Source organism: Capsella rubella, unplaced genomic scaffold (assembly GCF_000375325.1).
Source record: "Capsella rubella cultivar Monte Gargano unplaced genomic scaffold, Caprub1_0 scaffold_4, whole genome shotgun sequence".
Lineage (NCBI taxonomy): Eukaryota > Viridiplantae > Streptophyta > Magnoliopsida > Brassicales > Brassicaceae > Capsella > Capsella rubella.
The window spans coordinates 9,114,195-9,128,701 of record NW_006238920.1 but is presented as its reverse complement, the minus strand read 5'-3'; the positions used below and the strand labels follow the sequence as shown (position 1 = coordinate 9,128,701).

At 36.2% G+C, this 14,507-nt stretch overlaps 5 protein-coding genes across 7 annotated transcripts; 3 read left to right on the top strand and 2 right to left on the bottom strand.

Moving 5' to 3' along the window:
• The first annotated feature begins 204 nt into the window (after positions 1 to 204).
• LOC17889983 (purine permease 2) lies at positions 205 to 1,810 on the top strand. The gene is made up of 2 exons (XM_006295821.2): positions 205 to 1,007; positions 1,291 to 1,810. Exons 1-2 carry the CDS (start codon positions 312 to 314, stop codon positions 1,642 to 1,644), a joined length of 1,050 nt encoding a protein of 349 aa, XP_006295883.1. The 5' UTR covers positions 205 to 311; the 3' UTR covers positions 1,645 to 1,810.
• Positions 1,764 to 3,689, bottom strand: LOC17890253 (protein CutA, chloroplastic). Its single transcript, XM_023784511.1, has 6 exons — positions 3,489 to 3,689; positions 3,307 to 3,413; positions 2,802 to 2,864; positions 2,499 to 2,530; positions 2,116 to 2,210; positions 1,764 to 2,002 (listed from the first exon to the last, which is right to left on the bottom strand). The coding sequence occupies exons 1-6, from the start codon at positions 3,653 to 3,655 to the stop codon at positions 1,921 to 1,923; spliced, it is 546 nt and encodes a 181-aa protein (XP_023640279.1). The 5' UTR covers positions 3,656 to 3,689; the 3' UTR covers positions 1,764 to 1,920.
• A 120-nt stretch (positions 3,690 to 3,809) lies between these two features.
• LOC17889147 (chaperone protein DnaJ) lies at positions 3,810 to 5,245 on the top strand. 2 transcript variants are annotated; one of them, XM_023784512.1, is made up of 5 exons: positions 3,810 to 3,950; positions 4,045 to 4,122; positions 4,225 to 4,300; positions 4,768 to 4,838; positions 4,926 to 5,245. In XM_023784512.1, the coding sequence occupies exons 1-5, from the start codon at positions 3,882 to 3,884 to the stop codon at positions 4,995 to 4,997; spliced, it is 366 nt and encodes a 121-aa protein (XP_023640280.1). In that variant the 5' UTR covers positions 3,810 to 3,881; the 3' UTR covers positions 4,998 to 5,245. The 2 variants fall into 2 exon arrangements, with proteins under 2 accessions (XP_023640280.1, XP_023640281.1); XM_023784513.1 differs by having other exon boundaries at positions 3,811 to 3,950; positions 4,768 to 4,848; positions 4,926 to 5,016.
• Positions 5,246 to 5,323: 78 nt separating this feature from the next.
• On the top strand, positions 5,324 to 7,867 carry LOC17888679 (DEAD-box ATP-dependent RNA helicase 21). Its single transcript, XM_006296001.2, has one exon. The coding sequence runs from the start codon at positions 5,442 to 5,444 to the stop codon at positions 7,632 to 7,634; it is 2,193 nt and encodes a 730-aa protein (XP_006296063.1). The 5' UTR covers positions 5,324 to 5,441; the 3' UTR covers positions 7,635 to 7,867.
• A 383-nt stretch (positions 7,868 to 8,250) lies between these two features.
• On the bottom strand, positions 8,251 to 9,714 carry LOC17888750 (B3 domain-containing protein At2g33720). 2 transcript variants are annotated; one of them, XM_006295772.2, is made up of 2 exons: positions 9,645 to 9,714; positions 8,251 to 9,053 (listed from the first exon to the last, which is right to left on the bottom strand). In XM_006295772.2, exon 2 carries the CDS (start codon positions 9,028 to 9,030, stop codon positions 8,395 to 8,397), a length of 636 nt encoding a protein of 211 aa, XP_006295834.2. In that variant the 5' UTR covers positions 9,031 to 9,053; positions 9,645 to 9,714; the 3' UTR covers positions 8,251 to 8,394. The 2 variants fall into 2 exon arrangements, with proteins under 2 accessions (XP_006295834.2, XP_023639420.1); XM_023783652.1 differs by having other exon boundaries at positions 9,649 to 9,695.
• Between the last annotated feature and the right edge of the window lie 4,793 nt (positions 9,715 to 14,507).

The window sequence follows — 14,507 nt, the reverse complement described above, 5'->3', positions numbered from 1 at the left end:
CTACCTTACCTGACTCATCATACTCGCATCATGTATTAGAATTTCTTATCCGATCTGAAAGCTACGGATCTTTTTGTTTTCAAAGCGGCGGATATAAAGTCAAGAGAACCGGTCGAGGCATGAGATTGACTGGATCATGGTTGTGGTTAAAAAAATTTAAAACTAATATAAATTACATAATTGCCAACTAGTGTGTATAAAAAAGCTTACCAATATGTTTCCACCTGAAGTCCACAACTCTTCTTTGATGCGACACAAGACAAACAAACACTAAACAAACACATTACTTGGCTGAGGAAGAAGGGAAGAAAATGGTGAAGATGAAGACAGTTCTTGTAATAGTAAACTGTGTATTCCTAGCGATTGGAAACTGTGGAGGTCCTCTAATGATCCGTCTCTACTTCCACAACGGTGGCGAAAGGATCTGGTTCTCTAGCTTTCTACAAACTGTAGGTTTTCCTCTCATCCTCTTCCCTCTTCTCTTCTCCTTCCTCCGCCGTCGTCGCCTTGAAGAACAAGAAAAGACTTCGTTTTTCCTCATGAAACCTCGTCTTTTCATCGCCTCTGTCGTCGTTGGTCTGCTCATGGGCTTTGACAATTACCTCTACTCTTACGGATTAGCTTATCTCCCTGTTTCCACTGCGTCTCTGATCATCTCCGCTCAGCTAGGCTTCACTGCTCTCTTTGCCTTTTTCATGGTGAAGCAAAAGTTCACACCTTTCACTATTAACGCCATCGTTTTGCTCACTGTTGGTGCCGTGGTCCTTGCCCTTAACTCTGAAAGTGACAAGCTTGCAAACGAGACACACAAGGAGTACGTTGTTGGGTTCCTCATGGTCGTTGGTGCAGCTCTTCTCTACGCTTTTATATTGCCGCTTGTCGAGCTTACTTACAAGAAATCTCGTCAACGAATCACGTATACGCTCGTGCTTGAGTTCCAGATGGTCTTGTGCTTTGTTGCCACTTGCTTCTGCCTCGTGGGGATGCTAGCTGCTGGTGATTTCAAGGTAAAGTATGTTTTTTTTTTTTCCATATCATCTAGTTTGAGATGAACAGAGTGAAGTTTGATAATCAAGAATTGGGATTTTTGACATTCTTGATCTAAAATGAAGATCCTTGCGTAAAGGTTTCACTTTTAAACTAAGAGGGTGCTTCTGGATTGTTTAAGGAACCCTTGAAGGAAGATATTTGATTTGTTTAGAAAGAAAGAATGCATTTCTTATGCTTTTCCCAATCAAGAACTGGGATTTATTATGGATAGCTAAAAGGGGAAATGTTTTAAATTGGCAGGTGATAGCAAGAGAAGCAAGAGGTTTTAAGCTTGGAGAGTCTTTGTATTATGTGGTAATCGTGTTCACGGCCGTGATCTGGCAAGCGTTTTTCGTAGGAGCTATTGGATTGATCTTCTGTGCATCGTCTCTGGTCTCTGGAATTATGATCAGTGCTCTGCTTCCGGTGACGGTGATCTTGGCCGTCATTTGCTTCCGGGAGAAGTTTCAGGCGGGGAAAGGTGTCGCTTTGGCTCTCTCCCTCTGGGGATCCGTCTCTTACTTCTATGGACAGATTAAATCAGAGAAGACTAAGGGTCAGGAAACACAGGCGTCTCAACTGTCTCAGCTTCCAGTTACTGATTATGTAGCTTAAAAGCACAAAACATGTTACCGTTTGATTGATTTATTAATGATGTCTGCAAATAAAAGTCAACAAAGGCAATTTCTGCAATACAGTTAACATGTTGTAATCAAAGATGTGATGTACAGAACTTGAGCTGAAATCTTTTTAACTTTTAAGCAAATGTCATTTGACGAAATGGTCTAATGTTACACTCCACACGTTTTATTTTAAATACAGAAGTTGTTGAAACGTAAACGAAACCAATGCTACAAAGCCATTGCTGGATAACTACGAGACGTCGAGATCTCACTTTCTTGTGCTGTTTTTCAACCATTCTAGATACTTGTCGCTCCCACCAGTGATGGGCAGTGCAATTACTTCTGGGACACTAAGGAACAAAGTAAACGATGTTTATTAACTTAGCTTGTCTGATTGCTAAAGAAAGTCACTCGCATCACTCCTGTTTTTGCTATTTGTCACCCGTTATAGAACAATGCTTACTCGTATTCGTGATTTGCCTTGACGTGCTCGGTTAGAGACTCTAGAAGGGATTGCCTTGTTTTGATTATCAAGAGCTCCTCGGAATCACTCTGAACCTAAAGCGAAAGGGTTTGGTTATGTGCAATGTATTTTGAGATCAGCTAGCATAAATAGCTCAGATTCAAGATGAACAATGTTACAAGCAAAATAAAGGTCGTATAAATTGATATCGACTATGCGATAACTTTTTTCGCTGTCTTTTATGCATATATATATTTATGAAATCTTATGAATTTTTCAAGGCCTTCCTTCAAGTTCTGCGATCTTTGTTTAACTATTAGCCATGGTAGTCCTCGATATAAAAATATGCTAGAGAAATATTTGCACATATTGTTCTTACTTACCTTCCCCTCCCACTCGTACACCGATTCAACGCCTGCATCCAAGCAAACAAACATAAACATCTTCTAGTGGCAGAACTAGTAGTATTCAAAATCACAGAACATGCAAACAAAGAAGTAAGGACTATATTATCGACAGATTATAAAGCATGGACAGAGCATGAAATGACTAAAAACTGCTTCTAGTCTTTCTTGAACTAACTTGGTTCCTTTTTTTGAATAGCAAAACATTCTGACCACCAAGTGATTACGCAAGCAGATAAATTTCTAAGGAATCTTGCTGGCAGAAACCGAAAAAGAAAGTACCTGGTACAATGTTCACACACGCTGCAAGCTTTTCTTGGACTATGCTGTTAGCCAACTTCTTTCCTGCCAATGAAACAAATAGCAAAAAATAGAAGAGTAAGAACTGGCAGAACAGCATCTACCACTGAGATGCTAAGGATACAAAGAACATAATAGTGACGTTTCGATCAGTAAATACTCTAGAAAGTATTCAACCAAACAGGGGACTCGATCAGTTTCTTGAGCTTTAAGAATACAATTCAACAAGCAGTTTCCTTTTGACTACTCGTCCAGGTTCCAAATTTGCCTACAAGGGTCTCAAATTCCCAATAGAAACTTGCAAAATCTTGGATACGGAAACAGAAGAGAATGCTAAGCTGATTGTACATTACTAAGATAGATACAGATTTTCCAAAAACGAAAACTCTTTCATGTTCAAACCCATATGAAGAAACTAAAGCTCCCTAATTTACCCTCATTTTTGTATCACAATCCTATATTGAGAAGTCAAAGCAAACACCAAAACCTGCTTCTCTGTTAGGAACAGTGACATAGACAACAATGCTGGGCACAGTTTTGCTGCTCTCCTCCATTTTGATCGTTGACGAAGAAGCCTTACTGCTAAACTTAGACCTGCAATTCCCAATTCATGAGATTTATGACGAGAAGAAACACAACAAAATTGACATTGATTCGAAAAGGCTTAACCTTAAGAGAGGAACAACAGAGAAGGACTGTGCACAACCCGATTTGAACGAAGACGAAGAAAGAGAAGAGATTGACAGAGTCGAAAGCACACAAAACGTGCCGACGAACGGAAAACGCCGTCGAGATATGATTAACGCCGAGACTCTAGTGCTCAGAGACGAAGCCATCGTTGTGTAATCTCAATCGGTTCTTATTTATTGGAATTTGGAAGAAAGGTTTCTGGAAAATGCTAAATGTCCTTCGACTGTAATAAAACAATAGTTTAGGGTCTAAATGCAATTTCTTAATAATATAAAAAATTGATTCTTTATCTGAAGTTCCAAGTGAAGTGAGGAGAGCAGAGGAGAAAATTGTGTACTGAGGAAGCTCGAAATCGTTAGTTCACAGTGGAGGATGTGGTGTTACGATTGGGGAGACGGCCATGGCTCTGATTTCTTCGATTTTGATTTCGAGAACTACAAGGTAAACAAAAGAAATCAACAAATTTCGAGAATTGTTTGGTTTAAAATTGTTAAAAGTTTGGTTTTTTTGTTTTTTGGTGAATTGGGTGTTGCAGGATCACTACAAAGTTCTGGAATTGAACTGTGACGCTTCTGATGATGAGATTCGTTCCAGCTTTATCCGTCTTGCCCTGGTACTTTCGTTCTCTCTTTTTTCCATTTTTCCTCTATTGGGGACAAACCTGGTTCTCAGTTCTTCAGTAATGGAGTTGGCATTTGTGTTGGCTGTGTTGCAGAAATGGCATCCGGACAAATTTAAAGAAGAGGACTCCGCTACGTCTAGGTTTCAAGAAATCAACGAGGCTTATCAAGGTTTTGCTTCTCTTTCTCTCTCGCCTCTTATCAACTCATAACATGTAGTTGTGTATGTATGACAAAAGTTTCTTGGTAAGGTAGGCTTTGGAGTAGTAGTAAGCTTAGAAAATGTAGAGTTTGTTGTGTATTTGTTTCATTGGTCTTTGTTACCTCTAACTATGTAATGCAAAATGTATAGTTAAAGATACTAGCTTAGGGGAGGGAATGCGTTTTCATTAGTGATTGGTTTCTTGTTAAGGTAGGCTTTCAAGTAGTAAGCTTAGAACTGGAGTGTTTGGGTTGAGTTTTGTTTTCATTGTTATATCTTCTTCTAACTTTGTTATGAAAAAGGTGTAAAACTGAAGGTGTTTACAAGTCTCTCTAGTGGAAAGGAATCTGTTTTCATTGAGCCACTGTTTCTGATATCTGTAATTGGTTTCTATGATGAACTTTAACTATAAAGATTATGATATAATGTTGGACAGTATTGAGCGACCCATTTACAAGGCAGGAATACGACAAGAAAAGGATGCGTCGTATCTACCAGCACAACACGGTAGACAAGAGTTAGTTATTTGATCCGAGAGAGCGATTACTTTCAAAGCTTCAAAGTTTGATAAATCCCTTGCACTGTCTGTTGCAGGAACTATTGAATGAGTACAAGGAGCTCATACTGACTTGCAATGGCCTTGGGATGAAGCATTATCTTTGGTAAACGCTAAGCTAAGAGTAGGAGATGATATGTATAGTTTTGTATGATGAATTAGCATATTTAGCAGGAGTTTTAGGATCATCAGCATTTTAGCAGGGTTGAGTTTTTTGAGAACGAAAGAGCATAAATCAGTTTCAACATTTTCTGAACTTTTATGTCGAACATTATTAATCTAAACCCTTGAAAGGTTTTTGTAACCTAACAAAAGATTGTTCTTTTCTATTGGGCCTAAAACCCTAAAATTGGGCTTATATGTACCAAAATTTTGCAAAAATTGGGGAAATATAAAAAAGACGGTAAAAAATATTAAGAAAGGAATCAAAAAGTGAATAAAGAAAGAGACGAGCGAGAGAAGAGAGAAGAGAAGAGAAGAGAAGAAGACGGTTCTAGATCTTCTTTGCTTTCCCCTCCTGCTATCGACCAAGCGAACATCTTCATCCACCACAGATGAAGCGATCAGTCAATGAAGTCGTCGGGTCTACCTCCGTCGATTCCTCCGTTGCTAAGAAGCCTGTCTTCCTCACCAAAGCTCAGCGCGAAGAATTAGCCCTAAAACGCCGCCAAGACCAATTCTCCGAGCAGCGTCTCCGCCGCGAGCAAATCGGTCGCCCCGAGCCTGAGGCTGAAGACGCTAATGGTGACAACACTAATCGGGACAAGGAACGTGACCGAGATCGGGACCGAGAACGTGAACGTGACCGCGACAGGGAGAGAGATAGAGGGCGAGAGAGAGACCGTGATAGGGATAGGGATAGAGATAGAGATAGAGAGCGAGAGAGAGACCGTGAGCGTGACCGTCGTGAACGAGATCGTGAACCGGATCGGAGGAATAGAGATAAGGAGAGAGAGGAAGAGGCTAAGGCTAGGGAGAAGGCGAGGGTTGAGAAGTTAGTTGAGAGAGAGAGGGAGAAGGAACTCGACGCCATTAAAGAGCAGTATCTTGGAGGTAAGAAGCCGAAGAAGAGAGTTATCAGGCCAAGCGAGAAGTTTCGTTTCTCTTTCGATTGGGAAAACACTGAGGATACTTCTAGGGATATGAACGTTCTCTATCAAAACCCTCATGAAGCTCAGCTTCTGTTTGGAAGAGGGTTTCGTGCTGGTATGGACCGTCGTGAGCAGAAGAAACAAGCGGCCAAGCACGAGAAAGAGATGCGTGACGAGATTCGTAAGAAAGATGGTATTGTAGAGAGACCAGAGGAAGCGGCTGCTCAGAGAGTGCGAGAAGAAGCTGCTGACACATACGACTCCTTTGATATGAGGGTTGATAGGCATTGGAGCGACAAGAGATTAGAGGAGATGACTGAAAGGGATTGGCGTATCTTCAGAGAAGATTTCAACATTTCCTACAAAGGTTCGAGGATTCCTCGTCCAATGAGGAGCTGGGAAGAGAGTAAGCTTACTTCTGAGCTTCTGAAAGCTGTGGAGAGAGCTGGATACAAGAAACCCTCTCCTATTCAAATGGCAGCTATACCACTTGGACTGCAACAGCGTGATGTTATTGGCATTGCAGAAACTGGTTCTGGTAAGACTGCTGCTTTTGTTTTACCTATGTTAGCGTACATATCTAGATTGCCACCCATGACTGAAGAGACTGAGACTGAGGGACCTTATGCTGTGGTTATGGCCCCTACTAGGGAGCTTGCTCAGCAGATTGAGGAGGAAACTGTTAAGTTTGCGCATTATCTAGGGTTTAGGGTGACTTCTATTGTTGGTGGTCAGTCGATTGAGGAACAGGGGTTGAAGATAACACAAGGGTGTGAGATTGTGATTGCCACTCCGGGTCGTTTGATTGATTGCCTTGAGAGGCGGTATGCTGTGTTGAACCAGTGCAACTATGTGGTTCTTGATGAGGCAGATCGTATGATAGACATGGGTTTCGAGCCGCAGGTTGCAGGTGTGTTAGATGCAATGCCTTCTAGTAATTTGAAACCCGAGAACGAAGAAGAAGAGCTTGATGAAAAGAAAATTTACCGAACCACATATATGTTCAGTGCTACAATGCCTCCTGGGGTAGAACGGCTTGCTAGGAAGTACTTGAGAAACCCAGTTGTCGTCACCATTGGAACCGCAGGAAAGACCACGGATCTGATTTCGCAACACGTGATTATGATGAAAGAATCCGAAAAATTCTTCAGGTTGCAGAAACTGCTTGACGAGCTGGGTGATAAGACTGCCATTGTGTTTGTTAACACCAAGAAAAACGCAGACTCCATTGCTAAGAATCTGGATAAGGCTGGGTACCGTGTCACGACCTTGCATGGTGGGAAATCACAAGAGCAGAGAGAAATCAGCTTAGAAGGTTTCAGAGCAAAGAGATACAACGTTCTTGTTGCTACAGATGTCGTAGGACGTGGAATCGATATCCCCGATGTGGCTCACGTCATAAACTACGACATGCCTAAACTTATAGAGATGTATACACATCGTATCGGACGTACAGGACGTGCTGGGAAAAGTGGTGTTGCGACTTCATTCTTGACTCTTCATGATACCGAGGTCTTCTATGATCTGAAGCAGATGCTTGTTCAGAGCAACAGTGCGGTGCCTCCTGAGCTGGCGAGACATGAAGCATCCAGATTCAAACCTGGTACGGTTCCTGATAGGCCCCCAAGACATAGTGACACTGTCTATATAAATTGAGTCGCTAGGCTCCTCTGGATTTGTTCTGAAATTCCCCAGTGACGTTTATCTTCGCTCTTAAGTGATCCTCATGCGTTTGTTTAGTCGCATGTTTTATCTTTTTATGATTCGTAGTTTGATAGTGAAGGAAGCAAGTACAACAGTTGAAACTTTTTTAAAAATTATTTAGTACTGGTTTTTGTTCACGAAAAGTATGTTTGATTCTCTGCCTAATTTTATCACATTTTTTTTTATTTCCTCTTTGTGTATCATCAAATTGTTAATTGATGATGCTCGAGAATGAATAATCTATCACGAGGGATGCTAAGCAAAGAGACCCATTCAGTTTGGTTATGTCGCAATGACTTTGCAAACTCGACCGTTTCGTGAATAATGTGAAAATATTTTATATTATAATGCCTCAGCGGTATCTTTGTCTTCATCTCTACTATGTTGCCCATTGTTATATGAGGGTTTACTTTCTAGTATGGGATATTTTGATTTTCTGTGTATGACGCTGTAACAAATAAATACTTATTTCATTGCTTATTCTTAGACTTTTAGACATATATATATATAAGAAGAGGATTCTTTTATTAAACACAAACCATATAAAAACCACAAAGAAAAACACAACTCCAGACTTAAAAGAAAAACACAAATGAAAGCATAAAACAGAGAAAAACAAGAGAAGAGAAAACACAATACGAAACACCATGACAATAAGAAAACACGAACAAGAATCTCTCTGCAGACATTGCCTCCATAGGTAGTGAGGCTCTTACGGACCTGCACGATAACGAGCACATGATGCTGAGCCCGTTACTACGGAAGCTGAGCTAGCTTCCATGGGTGCACGAGAAAGCACACAGAAACGAATCTTAGAAAGATTACGATCCCAAAACATTCCAACCACATCTCCTGTCTTCAAACCTCTTCTCACAACAAATTCCTTACGCCATCCATTAGCGAGAAGATAGCTTCCACCACCCTGCCATGTCTTAAGGACCAGCTTGTGGATAGAAGCAGTGTCGTTATCATACACTTCGACTGCTAATCCAGAGCCTTGTTCGATGATCTTTTTATCATCCTGAGGGAGATAAGCAATGATCTCCGTAGTGACAATGTTTGCATTCAGACTAAGACGGTTTAGATGACCAAGACTGGTTTTGCACAACTTCTTCTTGATGGTCCATGGATCGGACCCAAGGGTGTAGAGAGTTAAGTTCGTTGAGACATTGTACCGCTCCTCCTCTCTTATTTGTTCATCCGTCATAGCCCTCATCCACCCCAGGTTCTTATCTTTTTCGGCTTGCCCATTGTCTCTTGGTTCATAAGCAACCTCGGGATCACACGGAAACAGAGCCAGCGCGACCAAACTCTTTGACGCTGAGATGGTAGACATATTCGAATCCATGATCGAACACAAGTGAAAATAACCTGACCAAAAAGGATGTAGTTGGAGATCAAAAACTCTTTTCTTTTTTCTTTTCAAATCACAGTATATTATATATTATATAAAAATACAAGTTTAAATGAACGCCTCTATAACAGTATATTATAACATTTCAATGAATTTTCAATTCTGGATTAAAACAAAAAGAAAAAGAAATTCAGATCAATATGAAATAATTTAAAATTTTGACCAAGATTAGGTCTGATAAGTGTATGATACTTTTAGAATAACCCTAATATTATGGTTTAAATTGTTGATTAACAAAGTAAACTGAAATTGTTTATACGACAAAAAAATTATATAATTTAATTCTATTAGAACTTCAAACTATTTTTTCCCTTCAAATATGCATACTAATGTTTATGGTGAATCCATATATGGATTATTGATTTCAGATCTAGATATATTAAAATAATATCATTTTAGTATACCTAGATCCGTAACTCTATATATATGAAACTCAAAGTTTTATCAATTATTCGAAAATGAAATTGTGTATAAAACTCGGAATTCTCAATTAAAAGCAGAATATTATCGTAAAGCTAACAAATAAAAACAATGGATGAGAGGCGAACCTACACCACAAAGATTTGATGCGTTTATAAGGAGGCGATCATCGTTTTTATATGGTATAGATTTTGTGAAGTTTTTTTTTTTATGAATATTTTGGCATTGCAAATTGTGTTTATATAGACTTATTGAGTACTCAGAAAATAGTATACATCTATTATCTTTCCTAAGTGATTCTTTTTTGACTAAAAGTTATAATGTTGCGGTTTTATTATGGCAATATAATTTATATTATTTTGACACGTGTAATTATTTAAATACCAAATTATACATTTTCAAGCTTTTTAATAAATTAACATAGATTACTTGTTTTTCTCACCTTTTGGGTCGGCATGACCAAAGTTATGGTTATTGAGTTACGGTTTATTAACTACCGGTTAACCATTATTTTTTTTTTTAATACATTTATGGTTATTTGATGATTATGATACAATTAACATCATGGAAAAACCTTATATTTTCTTACATTTATAGTCAATTAGCTAAATTATCATGATTCTTTTTAATGAAACAAGCCTACAAGTAATTCTCTTAAATTAATGGTCACGAGCTTGCAAATAATTGAATTAAATCATTTTTTATATTTGATTAACGGAAATGAGTAGTGGAGTGAATTAGATTTAGAGATTTACTAGTGAGCACACTGAACCATTTAATACATCTTTATGTAATAGTTTATTTTGAAGGTTTAATTGTACGGTTAACCAACATTTTAGATACGATTATAGTTCATTAATAGTTACGGTTAATATTTTTGAAATTGTAAGTTATTTATTTTTACGGTTGACGGTTATGATTTTTAACCACTTTATATTACGATCCAAAATATGGTACGATTAGATTTAGGTCATGACTTATTTTGGTCCACGATTACGGTTAAACATCTAGAAACATGAAAGATACTTACTCCGGACATTAATAAACCAAATAAAAATTAAACTTAGCATTATACTAAAACAAAAAAAAATCCAGTTTCCACATATGCTTTCGAAAGTTGTTTTTCTGATATTAAAACTTAAATAACAATAGTTGCTAATGTAACTAAATTTATTACTATTAAATATTATATGATGTAAACCATAAAATTTATTGGTTAGCACATTCAAATAATTTGGTTTGAGATTTTCTTAGTTTTCCAGGTCTTAGATGAAAATGGGGGAAACTTATAACAAAATTCAGATTCAGTTGGATTTTCTTGAAATTAATATAATACTTCTTTCATATCTTAATTTTATTTATTTATGTTTTAAAGAATAGTTGTTATTGAATGTTAACCTAATTTATTCGAGTTGATAAAAATATTTATTAATAAATTTGTATGATTGAATAAAATCAGTTTTATTGATATAGATTATCATTTTTCTTGATAAAAAATTATATACCCCTTGTTCGATTATTATTTGCTTGGTTTTATGTTAAGAAACTTTTGTAATTTCGCTGATTTCAACTTTATTTATTAGTTTTAATTCAGATATAAATAATAATACTAATTTTAGATATAATAAAGTGTTTCATGTATAATATACAATAATTTTTTTTTTCTAAAATCAAATAATTTAAAATCAAACCATATAAATTTAATATTTAGTTTGGACATGTTTTCCTAAATATAAGATCAATTATCAGAGCCAATAAATTTAATTAGATTAAGAAACAAAAAATATTCATGGTAACAACAGCTACGTGTTGAATCATGATTTCATATAAGGTTTCTTTTTTTAACATTCAAAAATTAATTTTGAAAGAAAAATTATACGATAGAAAGAAAAAAATCCTAAACCATTTCATATATGGTTTGTTTTATTTTGTGTTGGGTTTATTGATGATATTTGGGGTTATTCTAACGTTTACTAGCTCGAGTTTAAAACTACTTTTAATTGTTTCTAGAAATTTCGAGAGTTTTAATAGTTTAACCCATTTTCTCTTGAAATAGAAGGATGTTAATATATAGGAAGTTAATACATAGTGATATATATGCATTTTGGAAGGTTATATAAATAAATGAGAATAAATAAAACATTAATGAGCACGTATCAAGTTTTGTTTTTGTTAATTGTACTGGAACTGGAAAAAAGTAATAATTAATTTAATAAGTAAACTATTTACACTTTTATACCATTATAAGTACAGATATTTCTTATATGATGTTGTCATATTGGTTTAAATTTGTTGGTAACAAATATCTTCCAAAATAATTCAATAATATCATCAATATATTTCTATGAAAAATAATCATGTAACATTAATTAATAAGAATCCATTTCTGCCCCAAAGAAAAAGAAATTAACTATAAAATATGAAAGTCTTTATAACTTTTAAAATAGTATTTGATGAAAAATGTATCAAAATTAATACATGTTAAGAAAATCATGCGAATGTAAATGCGAAACTTGAAAGCATCAAAAAAGAAAAATCCCTCTCGACCTCTTTCCACTCATTGCTCCAATTTATATAGCTAGTTACTAGTTAGGGTTCTTGTGACCTAGCTGCACGAGAGAGCACACGAAAGTGGAGCCTCGAAGCAAAACGATCCCAAAATAGTCCAACTTCGTCTCCTTTTCCCAAACCTCTCCTACGGACAAAATACATACGCCATCCACCGTTTAAAACATAACTATGCATCGTGGTCCATCTCTTTAGAAGCAGCTCGTACGTAGAGTGAGTGTCGTGGTCATACACCTCGACCGTGATTCCTAACCCTTCCTGTACGTTAATCTGGTCCTCCTTGTTGAGATATTTGATGATGTGCTCCTCAATGGGGGCAGTATGAAGAAGAAGACGGCTAAGCTGGCCAAGATCGCTGGTGGTTAGTACCTTCGTGATGATCCACGGATCTTTGAAGAGAGCTAGCTCTGTCGAAACACCAAATCTTTCTTCCTTTTCCTTTTCTTCATTCGAGAGGTTCCTCATTCGCTTAATGTTTCTTTCTTCTTTGGTTAATTTGTCGTCGCTTGGTGTGCAAGAAACCTTGGCTGGATCATCAAGGTTCCTCTTCCTAGGGTTTTCACAAGACGATAAACAGAGAGTCGTGGAGACCAAAGTCTTGTTAGGGTTTTCCGATGACTTGCGATAGAGCAGGTATTGAGTATGCGATGCAGCAGAGGGAGGAGGCATCTTCACTGCCGAGGATTGAAGAAGGTCTTGTTGCTGATTTTGCATCATTCTCTTTCGATTCTCTCCACCAGAAGTATGAATTAAGACGCTCGTCGAGAGTTTTCTAATAATGTTCGACTCAATTTGAGACTGGACCAATATAATGTAGATGATGATGATATATATAATAATATTAGCCACCTTTGCCTTAACATTTTTTTCCAGATATTTTCCTATTTGAAAAAGGAATTTCATTTGTTATCGAGAAAAAGAAAATAATATCATATTTTAATTTCGCATATTTATGGAAAAATAACATTTTTAATTAATATAAATGTATTTTCAATTGTTGACAAAAAAAGAAAAAAAATGTATATTCAATTCTGCGTGGGAACTAGGAAGCTGTTATTTTCCATTTCTTATTAGGGTTTGGATTTCCTTTTCTACTGAGATGAGTGCCAATCCTTTTTATTTGCGTTCTAGATTTACATATATGGTTGGGTCTTTTAGTCTTATCAAATCAGAACTTTTGACGCCATACATATACTAAAGATGGGCTACATAGCTAAAGCCCACGACATAACCCAATACAGCTTGATGTCTTTTTAAACATGCAGAGATATGTGTTCAATAAGTTATTTTGTTTATTTTTCTTGGTTTAAGTACAAAAACAAAGAAGAGGGAGCTTTTTCAACTTTAATAAAACCACTATTATCAATGGTCTTTTAAGCAAATCTTAACTTAAGATTTATTAAGAAAAGACTCTTATATAAGAGACACTGTTAACAAATCTTAAGGTAAAATTTGCTTAAGAGACCATTGATAATATGGGAAAAAAATTCTAAGTGGAGTTCGTGAACCAAAATGTGGGAAAGATCTTTGCAAGAGAGATGAACACTGACCAGCATGAGCATATATAGAGACTAGAGTTCCGATCATATTATAGCTTTCTGCCTCAAATCCATGGTTTCACATCTCAAAATTAAAGAGCTACACGTAACTTTTTTTTTCTTTTTTTTAGTGTGACTTATTTTACAACAATGTTTTCATCTGACTGAATAGATCGCATATATGCTAAATAATCATATAAGTATTTAAAGAATATTTTTTTAAAAAGAAAAGAAATATACATAGTAGGAGGTATAAAAAATAAATAAAAAGGTCAAAGTTGGCTAAATAAAAAAACGTAATACTTTTGTGGCAATCATTAATAGACTACGGGCATGGTCGTAAGCTATTGGTGTTTGATTTGTTCGTGCCAAAGTTTGCTCTGACTATAAAATATTCAACACTTTTATGTAAGCCCATACGTCATCTCGTCTTTATATCAATATCTTATCTCACACCTCTCTTTCTGATTCCAGATTCAAGATTGGGTCAACTGTTTTATTTAATTTCTTTTGCATGTTATTTTATACGTTTCAGGTTAATGTTTGGTTGTTATATATTATGCTTTTTCCTTCAACCACAAGTTTATATCATTGAAAAATAAATCATTGACATCATGCATGTAATTAAAAAAAAATACCTCAAATCATTTATTTTTAAATAACACCAATTGTATCAAACTGCTTATAATAGAAATAATATTACATTAGAATCCACAATCAGAGAAACCACATATTAAAAGAGATTCACTGCATATTCCGTTCCAGCTTTTTTTTTTCTTTTTTAATGATCAAATTTAGCGAATATAATTTATCCCAAAAAGAAAATATAGCAAATTCTCATGCTAATTAACCACGCACTTTTATAAATTACGTAAATATTTTTTA

What these genes read in the sequence shown, in the direction of transcription:
- LOC17890253 (XM_023784511.1), bottom strand. Translation starts at nt 3,655, where the DNA reads ATGGCTTCGTCTCTGAGCACTAGAGTCTCGGCGTTAATCATATCTCGA. An exon ending in TCTGTTGTTCCTCTCTTAAG is followed by an intron (nt 3,414 to 3,488) that starts GTTAAGCCTTTT and finishes TGGGAATTGCAG; the next exon opens with GTCTAAGTTTAGCAGTAAGG. An exon ending in TGTTCCTAACAGAGAAGCAG is followed by an intron (nt 2,865 to 3,306) that starts GTTTTGGTGTTT and finishes TTTCATTGGCAG; the next exon opens with GAAAGAAGTTGGCTAACAGC.
- LOC17888750 (XM_006295772.2), bottom strand. Translation starts at nt 9,030, where the DNA reads ATGGATTCGAATATGTCTACCATCTCAGCGTCAAAGAGTTTGGTCGCG.
- LOC17888679 (XM_006296001.2), top strand. Translation starts at nt 5,442, where the DNA reads ATGAAGCGATCAGTCAATGAAGTCGTCGGGTCTACCTCCGTCGATTCC.
- LOC17889147 (XM_023784512.1), top strand. Translation starts at nt 3,882, where the DNA reads ATGTGGTGTTACGATTGGGGAGACGGCCATGGCTCTGATTTCTTCGAT. An exon ending in TTGATTTCGAGAACTACAAG is followed by an intron (nt 3,951 to 4,044) that starts GTAAACAAAAGA and finishes TGGGTGTTGCAG; the next exon opens with GATCACTACAAAGTTCTGGA. An exon ending in GTATCTACCAGCACAACACG is followed by an intron (nt 4,839 to 4,925) that starts GTAGACAAGAGT and finishes TGTCTGTTGCAG; the next exon opens with GAACTATTGAATGAGTACAA.
- LOC17889983 (XM_006295821.2), top strand. Translation starts at nt 312, where the DNA reads ATGGTGAAGATGAAGACAGTTCTTGTAATAGTAAACTGTGTATTCCTA. An exon ending in TAGCTGCTGGTGATTTCAAG is followed by an intron (nt 1,008 to 1,290) that starts GTAAAGTATGTT and finishes TTAAATTGGCAG; the next exon opens with GTGATAGCAAGAGAAGCAAG.